The sequence below is a fragment of the Hyperoodon ampullatus genome (genome assembly GCF_949752795.1).
Source record: "Hyperoodon ampullatus genome assembly, chromosome: 6".
Classification (NCBI taxonomy): Eukaryota; Metazoa; Chordata; class Mammalia; order Artiodactyla; family Ziphiidae; genus Hyperoodon; species Hyperoodon ampullatus.
This window is the reverse complement of record NC_136919.1, coordinates 35,326,736-35,345,605: the sequence shown is the minus strand read 5'-3', so window position 1 is coordinate 35,345,605 and position 18,870 is coordinate 35,326,736. Positions and strand designations below refer to the sequence as shown.

The following is an 18,870-nucleotide window of genomic DNA, read 5'->3' as shown; positions in this document are numbered from 1 at the left end:
CTTCGTTGACATCTACCTGCACCCTACCCGATACAGAAACAGACACCTGGAATTGGGGTGATTCCATAAAGTGTGTGAACAGTAAGAGCCAAAGAAGACAGATGCTTCAGGCTGGAGAGCTGGAGATTATTTCTATGATGCTCCAGAGCATTTACATAACTCAGTAGGTATTTGTGATAACTCAGAGGGCAGACCACATGCCTATGTGCTCAGGGAAGCAGTTGGGAAGAGCCAAAACTGTAGGGTGTGTTGGCTTTTAGTGACAGTGGCTACTTTTAACAGAGGCTGTCCACATCCCACTCATATACCCACACCTTTGCCACTTCAGCATACAAGCCCAATTTTCAACTGTCATAGTACCATCTCCCTCTTGATGCTGGTCTGTGCTAAAGGTGGGCTCTACTAAGAGAAAGCAGAGCTGGCCCAGGACCACGACTGGAGGTTTGTTTGCTATTGAATCAAGTTGATGAGAAGGAAAGTTTGGGAGGTCAGAGTACAGGCTTTGGTGCAGAATCCTGCCTGGCTTTGAATCCTCCTCTCACCCCTGATCATATCACCTAGAGCCAGTTATTCAAACACTCTGAGTGTGAGTTTCCCCATTGGTAAAATGGAGCTGATACTAATAGTAGGTGCCTCAAAGGAGTGTTGTAAAAACTGAAGGAAGGGGCTTCCCTGGTGGCGCAGTGGTTGAGAGTCCGCCTGCCGATGCAGGGGACACGGGTTCATGCCCCGGTCTGGGAAGATCCCACATGCTGCGGAGCGGCTGGTCACGTGAGCCATGGCCGCTGAGCCTGCGCGTCCGGAGCCTGTGCTCCGCAATGGGAGAGGCCACAACAGTGAGAGGACCGCGTACCGCACAAAAAAAAAAAAAAAAAAAAAAAAAAAAACCTGAAGGAAATAATCCATGTCAAGTGCTCAGCACAGTGCCTGGTGCAGAGCTAGCCCTTAAGAACTATGGGCCATGCAGTTCCCTGAAAGATTAAACACAGAGTTACCACATGACCCAGAAATTCCACTCCTAGGTTTAAAGAGAATTGACAACGTATGTCCACACAAAAGCTTGCCAATTCAAAGGTCTGTCAACTGATGAATGGATAAACAAAATATGGTATATCCATAAAAGTGAATATCTTTCGGCAAAAATAAAGGAATGAAACACTAATACATCCTACAAATGGAGGAATCTCAAAAATCTTATGCTAAGTGAAAGAAGCCATTTACAAAAGAAGACATATTGTATAATATCATTTATGTGAAATGTCCAGAACCGGCAAACCCATAGAGGCAGAAAGCAGAGTAGTCATTGCCTAGTACTGGGGAGAGGAGTACGGGAGGGTGAGGGATTGGCAGTGATGGCTAAAAGGGTACAACGTTTATTTTGAGGGTGATGAAAGTACTCTAAAATTGGTTGTGGTGATGGTTGCACAACTCTTCAAATACAGTAAGAACCTTTGAATTGTACACTTTAAATGGGAGAACTTTATGGTATATAAATTACATCGTAATAAAACTGTTTAAAAAAAAAACTATGGGCCATGAATGGAGGAAGCGTGCAGGTGTATGCTGCCATCTGGTGGCAACCATCAGTTTTCCACTGAAGTGTAAGCGTAAATGAAGAGCCACATTTGACCTCCATGTCTAATTGTGCAAGTGGTGTTTTCATTGTGGGTTTTTTGGAGTACCTATATGTAGGTCTCAACAGATTCCTGGCTTGTGTGAAGAGTGGGAAACCTCCTCCTGACGCCCTAAGAAGGTTCTTGGCTGGGGAAGCTGCTTTTACTTTAGAACCACTGCCACCTAGTGGCCACATTCCATACTAGCAGGAAAAGGTGAGCAGCTTGAAGTCAACGGAAAACATTGAAAACAGTGAGATGAACTCCACCTTCCCCCGTGATCAATGAGGTGATTCTGTAGCCTTCGTGTTCATTTTGGGAAGTTCCTTCCTAAATGTCTCCTCGAAAGCTTCTAGCACCCTCTGACTCTCCACTGATGAGAGTCAGTCTTTCTGGCATTTACTAAACATTTAATCACTTGGATAGTTTTCTCTTGCCCAAAAGAATACAAGTATATGGGTTTCCCAGTGAGAAGGAAAATTAAAAGCATCTAAGACAGTACAGGTGACCACTGGGTGGCCCTATTTAGTAGGCAGATGTGGAAACATTACCTGACCTTGGAAGAGGTTTGTCCCCACAAGCCCAATGTTAAGGAAGAGCTCCCCCAATTCCAGCTGAAACCATCCTAACAAACCCCATTTTAATTTGTTCTCATATACACAGAGCTTGACACATAGTCGGCACTCAGTAAGTGTTTGCTGACTGAATGCAGGGCTTTAGAGGAAGTGAAGCCTGGAGGTGTGCGGGAGAGGAGTAAATAAGTACTAGGGATGTAACCTACAAATGATGCATGGATTTAACAAGCTAGGGATGTAACATACAAATGATACATGGAATCAACAAGCTAAGAGTAGCTCCTGAGTTCTCATCACAAGGAAAAAAGTTTTTCTCTTTTATCTTGTATCTATAGGAGATGATGGATGTTCAGTAAGCTTACTGTGATAATCATTTCACGATGTATGTAAGTCAAATCATTACGCTGTACACCTTAAACTTATACAGTACTATATGTCAGTTATATCTCAATAACACTGGAAGAAAATAAAATAAAAAAATAAAGGGAGGGGCTTCCCTGGTGGCGCAGTGGTTGAGAATCTGCCTGCTAATGCAGGGGACAAGGGTTCAAGCCCTGGTCTGGGAGGATCACACATGCCACGGAGCAACTAGGCCCGTGAGCCACAACTGCTGAGCCTGCGCGTCTGGAACCTGTGCTCCGCAAAGAGAGAGGCCGCGATAGTGAGAGGACCGCGCACCATGATGAAGAGTGGCCCCCGCTTGCCACAACTAGAGAAAGCCCTCCCGCAGAAACGAAGACCCAATAAAGGAAAAATAAATCAATAAATCAATAAACTCCTACCCCCAACATCTTCTTATAAATAAATAAATAAATACATGAATAAAGGGAGGAAACTCTGAGCACATCTATACCAACCATTCACCAAGCACTTTACACCTAACTTATTTAATTCTCATAGCAACTCCATAAGTCAGGAATCTGATCTAGAGAATGCAAATAATCAAATGTTCCACTGAAAGAGTGGTGCGCCCAAACCTGAGTCCCCTGCCTGATCCCAATGGCTGAACACTTGTCAGAGAGACACACACATACTAAAAATGGAATTGCTCAGAGATACTGGGAAATTGTCTGCAACACAAACTGTACTGTATCACACATTTGGTCTTCCCAGCATCTCCTCTTCCCCTTCCTCTGTCACAAACCTTGGCAACAGGGGTGGACACATGACTTAGGTTGGGGTTTTGTTTTGTTTTGGTTTGGTTTTTTTGCTATCTAGGACTAATCACGATCATAAGAAGAGATGGTCAGAATCCTGTATCTCTGATGGCTACCTGCTGTGACAGGTTCATAAGAGCCATTCCAAGCTAAGAAGTCTCTTATTAATTAGGCTCTAGCTCCACACTTCTAGGTCCTGTGCATCTTCTAGTCACAGTAGTTTTGTTCTCCACCAATTATTAAATATTCAGGAATTCTGAGAACCGGTTGTTAAACTGTTGGTATCTTGAAAGCAGCCATCATAGGAATATTTACACCATGGAAATTGACACACTTATCAGGACAAATGGGGGAAATGGTCATGGCTTCACCTGCCAGAAATAATTTTGTGGCGTGTTTGGCCTTTTGTCCATTCCGGCTCTTACTCCGTGTGCCCGTTACAGGTTAGAGCACGCCTCTGGCACCCCCTTATGGCTTTTCGTCTCTCACTTAACCTAAAAGATTTACCACCTGGACATGCCATCAGCCTGAGCGTGCAGGCTTCCTCTAGGGCAGAGAGCTAGAGTTCCACAGAAGTAAAAACAAAGCCCCTTTGCAAAGTCCCTCCCTCAGTCACCAACACTGTGCTCTGTCTCCTGGGACCAATGAGATGGGTCAGTTCATCCCCTCAAGGACTTTTACTCATTCCACTTTGATGTTACCCCTAAGAGCTTTCTGAAGGGGGTCAGGTCGTGGAGCAAGCACATTCCTCCCCTAGTCTACCCCCTATTCTCAACCCTGGCTACACATTAGAAACACCTGAGGAGCTTCTAAAAACAACCCATGTTCTGACCCCCTTTTAGGTAAAATGACCAGAATATCTAGGGCTGAGGTCTAAGCACCAATAACTTAAAAAAAAACCCACCCTGGATGATCCTGATGTGCAGTGCAGCCAGGGTTCAGAACCACTGGGCAGTGGATGCTCAAATCTTGCTCTGTATTAGAGTTCTCTGGGGTGCTTTTAATTTCTATTAATGCCTGGGCTCCAGCCCAGACCAATTGAATCCAAAACGTAAAGCTCTCCAGGTGATGCAGATGGAGTCAGAATTGAGAAGTGCTGCTCTAGACCAAATCAGAATGACCTCTCGCTTTGCATCTCATCTTAAATTATGCAACCACGTTATTCAAACAAATTTGCCATTGAGTCCTGACATTGTTATCAGCCTACACGATAAGACCTTCTTCCAATACTCTAAAGAATCCTTTGATCTCACCCTGAAATTAAAGTCTGAACAATACTTTCTTCTTAATCTGCTCAGCCCTGGTCAGAGGGTCCTCACTCAAGAGTCCGAGTGAAATCCTGGTCCTGCTTCACCAAGACCCACAAAGTAGTGAGTTGCTGTGCTGGGCAAACACTGCCCCCAAGAAATATTCAAAACCAGCCCCAAACCACATGTGACTGTATCTGCAGCTTATAAATCCTGCATCAATTCCCCAAGTTTTCAAACATAAATGGTATGCCCAGACCCTATTCATTACTTACACTCCAGACCAGTGATTCTCAAAGCAAGGTCCTTTGGTCCAGAAGCAGCACCTCCAGGCAACTAGTTAGAAAATTCTTGGGCTGCACCCCAGCCCTTCTGAATCAGAAACTCTGGGTATGGGTCCAATTCTGTGTTTAACAAGCCCTCCAAGTGATGCAGGGGTCCTCTCAAAAGTTTGACAACAGCTCTCCTCAGAGGCAAATCACTGTTACTAGCTGAAGACCACAGCAGAGGCCGAGGCCGAGGTTGTCTAAATGAGATGGCAGAGAAAAACCAAAGAAGGGGAAGAAAGATTTGTGATTGTACGTCTCTAGGGGACCAACAGATCCACTCCACTTGTTGCAAGCCCACCACCTGTGGACTTGGAGCAAGTCATCTGGGTTAAGTCTACCATCAAGATGATCTGACAGTGAGATTACTGTATCTTGGTGGAATTTTTTAAAAAAAGTCTTTATCAGGCAAATGTTCTCTGAGAGAAGGCATCTGAACGCTTGGGTAACACTTAGAAATTGCTGGTGTGGTACCTCTAAGTATTTCCTGAGGCCCCATTCTTTGCCTTAATGTCATCTTGTACATTTCAAACCTTTTGAATTCTTCCCTTTAATTCCCCATTTGTTTTCTGTCCCCCTAGCAGCCCAGTTCTGAATTTTGTGTGGGTTGTGCGCAGGGAGGGCTATAGTCACCACCCTCTTGTGACCCAAGGAGCCCGTGATTAAAAGGAGCAATGCTCCAAAGGAACCTTATTATTAGTCTCTTTGCCACCAATAAAACCAGGGGAGTTGATGTGGAATCTAAAAAAAAAAAAAAAAAAAGAATGATACAAATGAACTCATATACAAAACAGAAACAGACCCACATAGAAAACATGGCTATGGTCACCAAAGGGGAAAGCGGGGAGGATAAATTAGGAGTTTGGGATTAACAGACACACACGACTGTATAGAAAATAAACAACAAGGACCTACTGTATAGCACAGGGAACGCTACTCAATATTTTGTAATAACCTATGAGGGAAAAGAATCTGAAAAAAATAGAAATTATGTATAACTAAATCACTTTCCTGTATACCTGAAACTAACACAACATTGTAAATCAACTGTACTTCAATTAAAAAAAAAAAAAAAAAAGGAAAAAAACCCCAGGGGAGTTGAACTAGGGGGTAGTGGCCACAAGCCCCCTCCGGCGCCCCACTGATACTTGACATCGCAGAGCAAAAGGCCTGCATACCTGTCCTCTGCTCAGAGGTTAAGGCCTCACACTGGTGGGTTTTCGGGGAGAGCCTCCTCAGTAAGAATCACCCCTAAATTCTTTCTACTCTGACTATATCAGACTCTGCGTCCCGCTCTCTTGCGTTTCCAAAGCCTGAGTGCCCACCAAATCTCAGTCCTTTGCATCTTGGCTCACCTAGCGCTGCCTGATGTCCCCCAGGTGTGACTGATAGGAAGAGGACCAGGACGCTGAATCCACAGCCAATCACAATTCTACTGCTCCTGGTTCCTGGGGGCACCCCTAGGACAGCAAGCTTTCTTCCTGATTAGCTGGTGAGCTGGTGGCCAAATATTAGATGAATGACTCCTCTCATTCCTTTCAGCCTGAGGCTATGTGGCCTCCTTGATTCCTTTCCCTGGACTCTGCTTCTGGTTCCTTGATTCCCTCATCCCTTTGTTTTTTGCTACAGCTTTCACTGTGGTATGATTTACATACCATAAAATGTACTCATTTCCAAGTGTACAATTCAGTCATTTTCAGTAAATGTAAAGTTGTGCAACTGTCACCATAATTCAATTTTTAGCACATTTTCATCACCCCATTTGCAGTCGCCTCTGGTTCCTTTTTGGCAACAGGGGTGCCTCGGTCATCTTCTCCCACCATCTCCTGGGAGAGCTGATCCCAAAGCAAAGAGCCCAGAAGGAGTTCATTCAAATAAAGAAACTTCTTTGCTGCTGCCACCAAAACCCAGCTCTCCCCCAAGATTTGAGCCCCTATCACGACCTCGGCCTCGGTACATGAGAGCCCCTCCTCCTGGAGAGCATAGTGGGAGGAGGTCACCCAGACCCACACACATCATCAGACCTACTGGACCTTGTATGTGAAGTTGCCGATGTGCATTTTTACAGGAAGAGTGGGTAAGAGTAACACTTGAATCAGAGTGCCCAGGTTCAAATTCAAGCGCTACTGTTTACCAGCTCCGTGGCAACCGTTCCCTGACATGTCAAATGGAAATCAAAACAGTACACCCCAGGGAATTCCCCAGCAGTCCAGTGGTTAGGACTCAGCGCTCTCACTGCCAGGGGCCCAGGTTGGATCCCCAGTTGCTGGACTAAGATCCCACAAGCCACGTGGTGCAGCCAAAAAAATCCCAACCCCCCCAAAAAACCAGAAGAGTACACCCCATGGAGTCGCAAGAAATAGATTACATTTGTGGAAACCACGGCAAGTGCCTGTCACATTCTCAGTGCTTCATAAATGTTACCCGTTATTGTTAGAGTTTGATCCAGTTTTCAAAGGGGCCCGTCACCCCACCTCACCCCTTCCCATCAAAATTCACAACTCTCACCAGAGAGAGATTGCAAGATGACGCCACATGGAAGAACAGGAGAATACGGTTGGAAAGCCTGGGAGGTGTGGGGGGAGGGAAGATTGGAAGAAGTCCTGTAAGTGGGGAGAAAGAGGCAGCTGGAAAGGAGACCCTAGGAAGAGAGATGGACCAGCAGGTGGTAAGGAAGGGCAGGAGACTGAAGGTCCGGGCGCAAGTTAGCCCCGGGGTGGAGCGGCTGGAGACTGCGGGGTTGGGGGGAGGAAGCTTCCTGATTCACCTGTGGTCTCAGATGCTCTGTGAAGTCCGAAATTCTCTATTCCTCAGAGGAGAGCCAAATACACGTGCTGGGAATGGAATGAATAATAAAAATTAGAGCCTAAGAGCCACGTGCAAAGCTTGAGCTTTACTGTTTGTCCTACCGTTTGCCCCACCATCTCTTTGACCTTGGAGTCTACCTACCTCAAGAGGCATGTGTATCATTTCTGTGGGTCCTGTCGGAGTTTCCAGGTCTAGCCACGGCAACTGGAGACAACATGGCAAAAGGAGGCATTGGGAAGAGTCTGTCAAAGGTCTGCCCCGCCAGCTAGTACTGCTTTCTTGGTTCCAAATATGCAAGAAGCGGATGTCGCCCCATGGAATTCGAGGCGAGCGTGCTGGCATGCTACCCTCGGGCTGCTCGGTCCTCCAACCTCCCCCGACAGTCAAACAAGCGGCCCTCATTTATAAAAGCACAACACACACTGGATTTTAATGAGAAAATATTGTATACTTGCATTGAATGCCTCACAATCACTATAAAACCGAAGCAGGATAATAACATTGAAGTGGTTAACATACACAGGAGAGCCAGATACAGAGTATCATTTTCAAACACAGTATTGCTGCTTTTTGCCCCCTCCTCCAAAAAAGAAAAAAAAAAAGTCATTTGGGTAAAGAGCAACACAAAATCAAAATTGGCAGCTCACTCACTGAATACTTAAAATTCAGGAAATTGGTTCTGTTACTACAACTGGATATAGTCACCTTCTCTAAACACTTAGGCTATTTTTTTTCAATACATAGTTTAATTACATCCATTCTTTAGTTGGAAAAATGTTTAATTATTTGTCTTCTGAGACGAGTCAACACTGACTTAGTGTTCCTTGTTATGCCGTGTGTGTGTGTGTGTGTGTGTGTGTTGTGTATATATGTGGACACTGAGCTACATACTGCTTATATGTCACTGTCTAAGGTGGGCAGCATGCATGGGTGTAAAGAGGCAAGGAAACTGCATGTGTCATTCACGTAGGACACAGCCCAGCCTCCTGCCACTGACAGACCCTGTTTCCATAATTTCTGGATGAGAAAGCCAAGGAATGTCAGTAATCAGTTCCAGAGGAAAGTGAACATCTATCAACACTGTGGAATGGAATACTTTCAGGAAAGCTTTTAACATCTACAGAATCTAAACATCTGTTCCAGCTGAGGTTAACAAGCTTGTGTGCTATTTGGAGGCAGGGATGAGCATCAGAGGCCAATTTTTGGACAAGCCTCTTCTTCTCGATGGATTAGGCACGGATGACTTTCTGCCAGGGGTCTGCTGCATCTTCACAAAGTTAAAGGGGTTCATTTGGGATCCCAGAGCCTATGTAAAAGGCATGGCCCAATGTTTCTTTTTTCTTTTTTTTTTTTTTTTGTGGTACGCGGGCCTCTCACTGTTGTGAACTCTCCCGTTGTGGAGCACAGGCCCCAGACGCGCAGGCTCAGCGGCCATGGCTCATGGGCCCAGCCGCTCCGCAGCATGTGGGATTTTCCCGGACCGGGGCACGAACCCGTGTCCCCTGCATCGGCAGGCGGACTCTCAACCACTGCGCCACCAGGGAAGCCCGGCCCAATGTTTCTTAAATGAGTAAAAAACTCAAGAGCACAGAGAAAATCTGGCTCTGCTAAGGGAACTTTAATTTACATTTTAACAGGATGATATGTGAGTGGAACAAGGAAATGATGGAGATGTAGGGGCCACAGTTAAACGGTTTTGTGACTGTGAGACAGTCACGGAAACGCTGCATTTGTTGCCTATCCAAAGTGCGAACCAAAGGATCCCGGCTCTATAACTCTACATAAGTGTGTCTGGGTCAATCAACTGCAGTCAAAGCCCAACTTATCTGCCTCTAAAGCGATTCCAGGAATTGTGTGGCCTCCTAAGCTTTCTTTTCAGCTGTCCATTCTCTTCTCAAATGTAGTTTTAAGGTGGGTACACAGTTTCCTTCAAAACAGAACCAAAAACTTCAGGGAAGTCCTGAGGACTGTTTCCTCTTGCGAAAGATGGGGAGTTCATCTGTATCAAGTATATGGTCACTACCAGATCCAGAGTTAGTCCAGAAATCATGAAGCATGTTTCACTTTTTGTGCAACGCACAGAACCATTCTGTTCTCCAGGCATCCTGGCAGCTCCTGCATCCCTGGGCCACACGATGCTGCTGCCCCATCTGTTTTCATTCCCGTGCCTGTCTTGGGAACGCTGGAAGTCCTCAGACAAAGCATCCTTCCTTCCTGGGTGCCCCTATTTCACCTGTCAGGACTCCTCATCTCATTTTCCTGGGAATGTCTGTCTCCATGCCAGCCTCTCCCACCTGAAAATAAATTCCTAAAGGCAGGGATCTTATTTGTTTCATATCCCCAGCGTCTAGCACATTTTGTTGACTATTCATTCAGAATGTTCAGGAGCATGAACCATATAAAGATGGTGCCAATTATCCATCTGTAGAATTTGGCTTCAAATTGCAAGTTCCCTTGGCAGTTTCAAAGGATCCTTGTAAGTTATCAGAGAGTTCCATTTTTTACTTTGTGTCCACCACTTGTTTATGAATACACTTTCCCCTAACGTTGACACTAGTCTAATAAAAGAAGCAAAGATAATGTGCATGACATCTACATACAAATTTGGTGGAACTGCTACTTGTCAGAACAACACATTATCGCTTATGACATAAAGACATAAAAACAAAAATGAATTTTAGTGAGGTCTGACTTACTTATTGCTTTTTTAAAAACCACAGTTTTAAATCAAAGGGGACGGAAAAGAAGAAGGCTGGTCAGTTTTTTTCTCATGGCCAGACTGAAAAATTTCTCATCCAGAAATTGAGGGCATTCAATGATTGAATACCCTTATCATATTGCTCTAAATGACAGAAAGAGTAAAGCTGGCATCCTTTAGTGTATACTAAGCATGAATACAAAGCATGAGAATAAATATGATACTTTCCTAAATGTCAAATTACAAAACTGCTCAAAACTTTGCCATTGTGACTCATGCAAATACCATGTTAGGTCAATTTAATATTACAAATACTGCATCAGCTCGGAGCCTCTATATCCTTTTCATAAAAAAGAAATTCTCACTCACTCCTGACGCTGGCAAACAGCTTTGGAGGAAATAAGTGAACACCCTTGTCCCATGATCATTCTGGAATTTTAATCCTCACACACACACATACACCCTTACTCATGAGCACACATGCGCTTTGCACACATACACAAAGGCATGTGTACACACACACACACGCACGCACACCACCTTTAGGATTTGTAGCTGAACCTAAGCCTGCACTTAAGTTTCTATTCTATATTTTCCTCTGTATCATCCTGAAAAATACTGGTTGCTCAGAAAAAATAATATCTCTAACTTCCTTATTTTCCCACTCTTTCTCCCTCCCTTCTTCTCTACCTTTCGTGAGCTTTCTTTACTGTTTCCTTCTGATTGATCCAAAATATCATTCTTCCTACTCCCCTGAAAGTCCACTTTACATATAAAATATAGTTATAAACACCTCTTTATTTCTCATCATCTACCTCTCTAAGGCAGAGTTCGCCCTTTTTTCAATTATTACCACTCTAAAAATACCCCTCCCCTCTTGAACCAAGCTGTTCAATGTGTATAGGTTTTATACATGGATATATTCCCCCATCCCATCATAAAAATAGTTGTTGCCCACTAAATATAGTTTTCATATAAAGAAACAGAATTGTGAAAATGTGTTCTCATAAACTGCAGCTCAGTCAATATCATAAGCAGACAAGATCCTAAAGCTAAAATAATCCATTTGCTTTGGCTTTCTCCCCTCTTCCTCAACCTCCTAATGCAGAACAGGTTGTGTTTGCAACATGAAGAAATCTTGTCTTCAAAATATGGATTGCGATCCTTAATTGCTCCCAATTCAAAACAATTAAATGGAAGAGACATGGAACCATAGTTGCCTCTTCTGGGCAAGTAGAGAGAAAAGCATTATTTTATAGCTGATGGAGTAAATGGGGTTAGTCCAACACCTCTGATGCTATGATGGGTGGAAACCGGTGCAGGCACAGGGAAATATCCTCTGCTGGGTGGATGGCACCAGCTCTGTGGCTTCTCCAAATGGCCACATTACCATTGTTTTCCTCATCACCCAGAGAGGCTAATCTTGGTTCTGCCTGTAGCAACCATGTCAATTTGCTTGTCACTTATTTGTCCTTTTGGATCAACTGTGGTCCAAACCCAGGGGATTCTTTGAGTTACAAAAAAAAAACCCTTTCTCTTTTGACTCCCGGGAGTTCGTGTTTGATGGGTGGACTTCTTTTTTCACTTGATGTTTCATCATTGTACATTGCAACTTCTTCTGGTCTGCATAAGGATTGCTGAGTTTGTTTGCACTTTAATAAATATTCTATTAAAATGCTTTGATGTGTTGATTTCTTGGTTTCTTGGGAACCCAAGCACCAAAGAAGCTTCCTGGGTGGAAGGATGTTGATTATTCATTGTCCTCTTCCTCTTGGTTGGCATAGATCCCCGCCTCCCAGCGCAAGGCCAATGCACTCTTTCTTCGATTAACCCGTGTGGCCTCAAGGACCTGAAGAGAGAGGGAAAAAAATTACGCAGAGTTCACGATTGTTCATTATGAACACAAACCAACTTCTCTGTTTCCTTCCTCCTTTCCCTCTCTCAACAGCATCTAATGAGGGGGAAAGTGGTAAAGCGCCTGGTACGGCTGGGAGGTAGGAGAGATTTGAAAGTAAAGGTGGCAAGGTGGCAGGTTCTGGGTAGCATTCACCTCAGAGCCAAAGTTCACTTGCTATTTGACACATCGTTTTCAGTATAGAGAGACTTAATTTTCCTGAAATGTTCTGCAAGTTTCATTGAACTAGACCTGACTCTGCATCAAGTTTTTAGATAACGAAGTGGATCGCTACATGCTATAGATCAGCGCAGTCTGATGGCAGTGATCTGTATCTGCGCTATTCAATATGGCAGCCACGAGTCACACATGGCTATTGAGCATTTGAAATATGGCTAGTGTGGCTGAGAAACTATATATCTGATTTTAATTAATTTTAATTTCAATAGCCTCATGGAAATAGTGACTACCATACTGGACAGCACAGCTATGGACAGTCTTGGTCTCTTCATGAACAAGCAGATGGGAAAGTAATTCCAAACAACTGAACCAGTGTGAATTCATTCCACGAAGCTTTGTGGACCTACATAAGCTGTGATCATATTTATACCACAAAAATCTACTTTGGTATAATTACGCTTGAAAGAGGAATTAAGTGAAAAGAAAAAGAGCTTCTCAGGCCACTAAAAAATGGAATCTGAGCATTTTGATGTAACTTCAGGGCCACAGGTGCTAGTAAAGGAAGAGAAAGGTGACAACATCAAGGACAAACAGGCTCACCACCATCGGGGTGAGGCCACCCTCCCTCCGGCTCCCCAGAAGAGTCTGTGGACCCCAGGGGGGATCCTTTGCCAGTCTGCTCCAGCTTGAGTTTGGTCCAGATGACATCCAGATGAATGACATTTAGGTTGCCAAGGCAGGAGAAATGGCTCAATTTCATGATACTGCACCAAAAGCAAGCCCCTGCATGCCAATCAGTTAACTGACTGTGGCATTAGCTTAGGATGTGCAGTTTCTGAATTTAAAGTCTAGCAGAGCCAACACTAGTTGGGTTATCCAACCAATAGGCGATGAAGTCTTTGCTTATTCTGAGAACAATCATTCTGGCAAGGGACAGAGATGCTGGCAACTCCAGAGAAGCAAGGAGAGGCAGGTTTACCGGCAGTGATGGGAGCCCAGACATAAGCAAATTCTGGTCAGATTAAAGGTCTGGGCAGGGAGCAGGGCATCTCAACTTGCTTCTCTGCACCTCTGACAAATGCATGGACTTCCCAGAGCTGCAGTGTCTTTCCTCCAGTAAGGCTTCCCCAGTCCTCCTAGCAGGGACGGCTTTGACCGGATGTATAGGACACAACTCAGTCATGTCTCCTGAAGGAATGTTCAGCAGGAAGCACGTAAGCCATGCCCTAAAGTGTTGGTGTGTAAACATATCATGGTCACCTAGTCAACATCTAAGAATAAGAAGTCAGTAGGAGGAAAGCATGTTTCCAAGTCTGGTAGAGTTAAACAGTGGAATCTTCTGGTCAAGGCCTGGTAACATGGTACTGGAAGGCAGTGAGGAACTGGAACTGAAAGTCCTGAGCTTTGTTTCCAGCTCTGTGCCTGGAACATGTGCTGTCGTTCATGGCATCTTGAGTCTCAACTTCCTTTATCTGTAAAACGGACACAACACCTGCCCTATTTCACAGGCTCTCTCAGGAAGCAATGCAGCCTCTGAAGTCCAGGCAGGTCTAAGTTTAAATCCTAGTAACTACGTGACCTTGGGGAAGTTTATTACCCTGTGCCTCAGTTTCCTTATATGTAAAAAGGGAATAATAAAAACCATAGTACCGAGGTGGTCTGAGGAATAAATGAGGCAAAGAATTTACCAAAGTTTCCAGGGCATAGCAAATTCTTAAACAATAACTACGTATTTCTCTCTTCGTGTGAAAGGGCTTTATAAGCAATCAAGTGGTATTCAAACATAAGACGTTTTGACAAGGAGCTCTACATTGTGTAAAACAGTCATATGTTTGCCTTGCAGACTGTACATACAAACTGAAAGGTTTACATAAGAGCTAAAAATAAATCTAAGGTTCTGAAAAAAATAGTCCCCATCAATTTCAGATGTCCCTTGTGTTATATTTGGGCCCTATTTTAATTCTCAATCATCTTGAAAAAAATTAATTTACTCTGTTCTTTGGGAACCCATTTCAATCCATCTATCCATCCACCTTATAGCTATTTATTGGGTTCCTACCAAGTGTTGGGCACAGTGCTTCATGTTCAGAACAGAACAGTCTCTGCCCTCCTCCAACTGACCTTTTGAAGATTCAAAAAGCCAAGCCCTGGGCTTCCCTGGTGGTGCAGTGGTTGAGAGTCCGCCTGCCGATGCCGGGGACATGGGTTCGTGCCCCAGTCTGGGAGGATCCCACATGCCGCGGAGCGGCTGGGCCCGTGAGCCATGGCTGCTGAGCCTGTGCATCCGGAGCCTGTGCTCCGCAACGGGAGAGGCCGCAACAGTGAGAGGCCCGCGTACCGCAAAAAAAAAAAAAAAAAGCCAAGCCCTTGGGGGAGGTATGTGAATGAGCATTTATTCCACAATTAATTCAGAGTACTGTGTGTGTGAGTGAGTGTGTGTGTGTATCTGTGTGTGTGAATAAAGCTCTAGCAAATCTAGAACTTTTGTTCTAGATTTCTACGTATTAACTTTATTTCCTAAAGTCCATTCCTTTCCTTTCTGGGTTAAAAAAAGCACTTGCCTCTGGGGCTCTGGTAATAGTAAACACTTACATCACAGGTATCATGAACCAGCTACGGGTTTTAATCCTCGCTACTGTTCTATGGGATTCATACTATGAATTTCACATATGAATAAGCTGAAGCACAGAGAGGTTTAAAATAATCTGACTAACATCAGTTAGTAGGAGGAAGAGCTAACATTTGAACCCAGAACTCTGGGTGCAGAGACGATGCTCTGGGCCAGCATGTTCCACAGCTGCTCAGTGGCTGGGGGGAGTATGGAGGAAGAAGCATCAGAAAGGGCAATAAATACTCTCCATAGGAATGGAGAGAGAAAAACATAAAATAAAAATAATAGAAAGACCTAATTTAAGGTTTTATCGTTTTCATAAATTAATTCAGATTTAGGTCTGGTGGGAGAAAAAGAAAATCAATTCTCTTTGAACAATCCTCTAGTATTAATTTTCCTCTCCAGTGCTTAGGGAATTCAAGTGAATCACTTCAGTTTGAGCAGCAATCAACCTAGATAATTTTATTCTGGGATATAAAACAGAAGACAGATATGTTAAATAACATTTATATTAATATTTTATCCCTCATATCTTCCCCTGAAGGCAGACAGGGCCCAGTCTTATCTTCCTTGGATGTATGTGACCAGATTTGCATCAATCTTACGTTGACTTCAAGGGGATGTGGGCTTAGGGTCTAATTCTTAAACCAGCATTTCGTCACTGAGAACCACAATTAGACACTGAGGAAGGTCCATGTAATGATATTTTCAATATTCATTTTATACTTTGTGAAACAAAACTACTGATAATCATCAGCTCACGTCTACAGTTAACCATAATTATTTTGCTAAATATGGAGATGTAAAATGTATATTGTGCTACAGGTTAGCACACCCAGTTTGAAGAGTAGTTTGCAATAGGTAGTGAATGTGAGGATGTGTAAGCCCTATAACCAGTACTTTTACCCCTAGATATATTTAGAGACTTTCTTCCATAGGTCACACAAAGAGCTGTGTAAAATAACATTCATTGACTCATTGTTTGTAATGGCAAAGAAAAGATACAACCTACATTTCCATCACTAGAAGAATGAATAAATAGATATGTATTCATTCAATGGAATACTATATACGGCAATTATAATGAGTGAACTAGAGCCATAAGTATCAACATGGACACATCTAAAAATGATGCAGACAGAATAAAGAGTACAGGATACTACAATATGATATATTTATAGAAAGTTCTAAAACATGCAAAACCATTAGATATAATTTATGTACATAGACATATGTAGTACAAGGATAAAAACATGCATGGAAACAATCAACACCAAACTCCAGAAAAATTCCCTCTCAAGAGGGAAAGAAATGGGAGCTGGGAGAAGTAACAAGAGGGCTTGAACGGTATTTGCAATATTAATTTCTTTTTAAAATATTAAGCAAATATTATGAAATGGTAAGAATGCACAAAGCTGGCTAGGGGGCTTTATTATTTTACTTTGCCACATCCTTGACACATTGGCATGCCAGCTCCATGGCATCAGGGACATTGTTCAGGTGACTGCTGTCTTCTCAGAACCCAGAAAGTGCCTGATGTGTAGTAGGATCTCAATAAATTGTCAACCTGGTGAATGAATAAATGATTCTCTACAATTCTGTATATTTACAATAATTCTTTTAAAATAAAAATAATACAATGCTCTAGAAATAAAAAATATAAAAGCCAGTATGCTTTCTCATAGCATATAAATAAGTCAATATATATGTGGAAAAAATAAAAAATATTGTGCTTTTTCATAGCACAGGTTTGTGAAATCTGTGTAAAGGGAAGTTGTAGGGGAAAGGAGGAGGCTTGGGGGAAATTCAATGCTTAAAGAAGCTTCCAAACCAAAAATACAGGTTTAAAGATGGGGGGCGGGGGGGAACTGCGTTGGTTCACAGTAGGAATAAGTTATCCTAAAGTGATGGCATGGAGCTCTCTGGGTTTGTGTTAAGGTAAACAAATGACTGATCCCAACCAACAGCTCAGTCCTCTTGAGCTGCATGGTTTTCTAACCAGACCAGAGTAGATTTGCTATCAGCGCCTGGAGAAACAAACAAACAAAAATCCAAATAGCCCATTGGTCGTACCCTCTAGTCCAAACATCTTCCAGATCCATGAGCAGGACAGAATCTTCTCCAACCCAGAGCACAGCACAGCAAAGCACAGCCGCGTGTACCACTGTTGCATGGACACTAACATTTCAAGGCAATCACCCCATTCAGAAAAGGCAGGGAGAAAAACCCATGAGGAAATGGCAAACCACGACATCATGCACCTGGGTCAGGCATGCAAGAAGACCAAGACAAACAAGTGGAAAAGTACCTCGGAAGTCACCTTGCAAGACAGTAACTTAGAGGTGTACTGGCAGAGAGGGAAAAACCAGGGTTAGTACATGGCAGAGACACACTCACAAAACACCCCCCAGCTGGGAACTGGCACCACACCGGTGAGGGGGGAGGGGACACAAGAGGGGAAGTAACATCAGGAGACCAGGACACACCCACACCAAGACTTGCTTCATCTGATATTCGTTTATTTAAAAGTCTGTATCTTTTGCAGCAAGTAGATACCCTATTATTCCTCCATAAAAATATCAGATAAGCCATACTTTGTTAATTCAAGATTTGTTGCTTCCATCTTCTGTGCTTTGAATTAACAAGATTCTTTCCCCCCGGGGTTGTATGCAACCAGCTGTCCACCAGCAAGATCCTTAAGGGTCATTTTGGATTTGTTAGAATCTATTGCCATCTGTGGACAAACAGCCCTTCCCCTACCCGTAGGCGTCTCTGAACCCCAAAGTAGTCTTGTAGTCTGTTGTCCCATGAAAAGAAGACCCTAACCACAGACAGGGGATGGCTTGAATGCGAGGTTTGCAGAGGCAGATTCTCCGAAGCTGATCTAAGGATGGCACTGCCAAGGGAGACCAAGCAGCCTCCCTCATCACTACCTTGCGGGACCTAAATAAGTTCCTGAAAGTGGAGTGATTAAGTAGGAACTAAAATGATCCTTTAGTTCCTATAAAGGAAACTAAAAGTCACTACAAGAAAAGCTCAGAGAAAACATGTCCCGGCTGTGGGTAATGAGTTAGAAGGACTGACTTTGGACAGCCCCCTCCAGGATAGTGGTCATGACCTTGCATTTACACTGCACGACTTTAGACGCACTGACTGGTTTCTGGCATGGCGACCATGCCAAATAGCCCATTGGACTGGATAGGAGGGATTGTGTGTCTGTGATCACTGACTGCTTCTTAAGTACTGCAGTTAAAAATCACAGCTCTGGGGCTTCCCTGGTGGTGCAGTGGTTGAGAGTCTGCCTGTCGATGCAGGGGACACGGGTTCGTGCCCCGGTCTGGGAAGATCCCACATGCCGCGGAGCGGCTGGGCCCGTGAGCCATGGCCGCTGAGCCTGCGCGTCCGGAGCCTGTGCTCCGCAACGGGAGAGGCCGCAACAGTGGGAGGCTCGGGTACCAAAAAAAAAAAAAAAAAAAAACCACAGCTCTGTAATGATCAGACTGATGACCAGGGGCTGATAAATGTGGGGTGCTCCTCTCCTTTGCACGTTCCCAGGGCATGTGTGAGAACCCGAGAGAGCTGGGGGCACAAAGCGTCACTGATGTTGGCTGAGCTTCCCATACAGCCTGCGGTGGCGGGGGTGGGCACTGGAGCCAGACGGGCTTCCTCCACCCACCCAGTGAGAGTTTGGCTAGAACTCCCAAAGGGTGTCCTGGTCTAGAAGGAAGTGTGTGCCAGGAATTCTTGGAAAAGCAGTGACT

The 18,870-nt window shown here is 44.0% G+C and overlaps 1 protein-coding gene across 2 annotated transcripts in view; it reads right to left on the bottom strand.

Annotated features, from left to right (window-relative positions):
- Positions 1-12,174: 12,174 nt before the first annotated feature.
- Positions 12,175-18,870, bottom strand: part of PALM2AKAP2 (PALM2 and AKAP2 fusion) — a gene marked incomplete at both ends in the record, with an annotated part of 349,406 nt that continues 342,710 nt past the window's right edge. Inside the window, 2 exons of one of the 2 annotated variants that reach the window (XM_079707064.1) lie at positions 12,175-12,273; positions 17,418-17,456. In XM_079707064.1, coding sequence (XP_079563190.1) covers positions 12,175-12,273; positions 17,418-17,456 — 138 coding nt within the window. The remainder of the gene's footprint in view (positions 12,274-17,417; positions 17,457-18,870) is intronic. The other variant, XM_079707065.1, reaches the window with a different exon arrangement.